The sequence below is a fragment of the Salvia splendens genome, unplaced genomic scaffold, assembly GCF_004379255.2.
Source record: "Salvia splendens isolate huo1 unplaced genomic scaffold, SspV2 ctg474, whole genome shotgun sequence".
Taxonomy (NCBI): Eukaryota; Viridiplantae; Streptophyta; class Magnoliopsida; order Lamiales; family Lamiaceae; genus Salvia; species Salvia splendens.
Window position 1 is genome coordinate 7,357 of NW_024599128.1, and position 2,034 is coordinate 9,390.

The following is a 2,034-nucleotide window of genomic DNA, read 5'->3' on the forward strand; positions in this document are numbered from 1 at the left end:
GTAACATTCAATAACTCTTACTAGTTTATTTCATCACCTACTTTACTCTCTCTTTATTTTTCCTAATTTATTCTTCTCTCTTATTTGTCAACACAATTTCATAATCACCATACCCAAAAGTTTTGACTCAATTTAATTGGGACGATGGAGTAATTTATATTTTCTTTTAGAACGTTCCAAGTAAATAAATCATTTTTTAATATCAAAATTAGCCATCTTACTCGATTCTTTTGATTTTATAAGTGAAAAATAAAATGGTCTAATTAATATTTGATGTGAAATAATAGTACTATGTAACTTATAAAAGTAATACAAATAATAATAATTTCTAAAGAATTAGAATTACACTATATGTACGAAACGAAAATAATTAATGTTAATATGGACTAAGCACGAATGATTGTAACATATTGTAGTAAGAAATTAAAATGATTAATATTAATATGGACTAAACACGAAAAATGGTTATAGATGGTAGTTATATACTCCCTCCGTCTCGCAAAAAATGTCACATTTGTGGGACGATACAGGATTTGAGGAGGTTTTGTTGCGTGTGTTAGATGGAAACAAAAAATATAATATTTATATTATTGCGAGAGAGAATTTTTTCAAAAAATGGAAATATGACGTCTTTAATGGGATAAACTAAAAATGAAAGTGAGACATCTTTTATAGGATGAAGAGAGTAAACAGTGGCGGAGCCAGAGATTTCATAATGGGGGGTCCAAAATTAAACTTCAAAAAAAATTACATAAATTAAATTATAAGGTTCAAAATGTAAAAGTCAAATGCAATCACATCACAACATTTGTCTTCTATTCTTCATCTTCTGAAACCGCTGCATAATAGTTTCATTGGTAACTTTAACAAACACATCATTTTCGATGTAAGGAACTAAGCAATCATTCAATAGTTGGTCTCCCATGCTTTTACGTAGAGAAATCTTGATGATCTTCATTGCTGAAAAGGCTCTTTCTACTGATGCAGTGGCAACTGGTAAGATCAATGACAACTTAACTAATGAATTAACCATTGGAAAAACTTCATGTTTCCTTGTAGAAACCATCTTTTGAGCAAGACCACTGATTCCTGATATTTGTGAAAACTTTTCATCTATGCGCACATCGAAAATAAAGTTCTCAAGTTGACTTTTAAGCTCGGACAAAGCAACTTCAGAAAATTCAGAAGGATAATACCGTGCAAGACGAAGCAGCTTCTCCAAATCAAATGCAGAAAATAAATCCCTAGGATCAAAACATGACATGCATAAAACTAAGTCTGTGTTGACTTCATCAAAACGTTGATTCAACTCTTGAGCTTGCAAGTCAATAACAGAACAAAAGAGCTCAACTCGATAATAGTGGAGATTCTTCATTTTCTCAGCTCTACGTCTTCCTTTTTTTCGAGCTACAAACTCATCTTCCATGTCAAGCACATCCAGTTCATATTTGCTACAAACTTAGAAACATCAGCAAGCAATACATCCCAATCTTTTTCCCTCATTATTTGCAGACGTGATTTTGCTACCTTGACAAGATTCATCGCATTAACAATGTCTTGATCTTTCTTTTGTAGCACTTGGGAGAGTTCATGTGTGATTCCCAAGATTTGCTTCATAAGATGTAAAACAAAGACAAACTCAAAACTATTTATAATTTCTAGTACATCATCAGCTTCAGCCCTTATTGAATCGTCAAGACCATTCTCCCCAACATACTCAAGAACATCAACAATAGAAGAATATAAATGTATCAAGTTGACAAGAGTACCGTAATGTGAACTCCAACGAGTATCTCCAGGTCGCTTCAATGACATTTCTTGATTAAGTTCAAAATAGTCAACACTGATTAAGTTCAAAATATTTGATATTTTCTGTATGCAAAACTATTAACACACACATCAAATAAAGAATTGGAGTTATAAAATTCCAACTACAGAACCACCGTAGTCCGTAGCCATTGAATTACATAAGCTATCTTCTTTCTCCCCCTTTGAATTATTATTGCAGCCAAACAAAAAAACAACCTATGTAGA

General features: G+C 32.0%; 1 protein-coding gene across 1 annotated transcript; it reads right to left on the reverse strand.

The window, feature by feature from the left end:
• Positions 1-815: 815 nt before the first annotated feature.
• LOC121790315 lies at positions 816-1,815 on the reverse strand. The gene is made up of 3 exons (XM_042188565.1): positions 1,416-1,815; positions 934-1,317; positions 816-838 (listed from the first exon to the last, which is right to left on the reverse strand). Exons 1-3 carry the CDS (start codon positions 1,813-1,815, stop codon positions 816-818), a joined length of 807 nt encoding a protein of 268 aa, XP_042044499.1.
• Between the last annotated feature and the right edge of the window lie 219 nt (positions 1,816-2,034).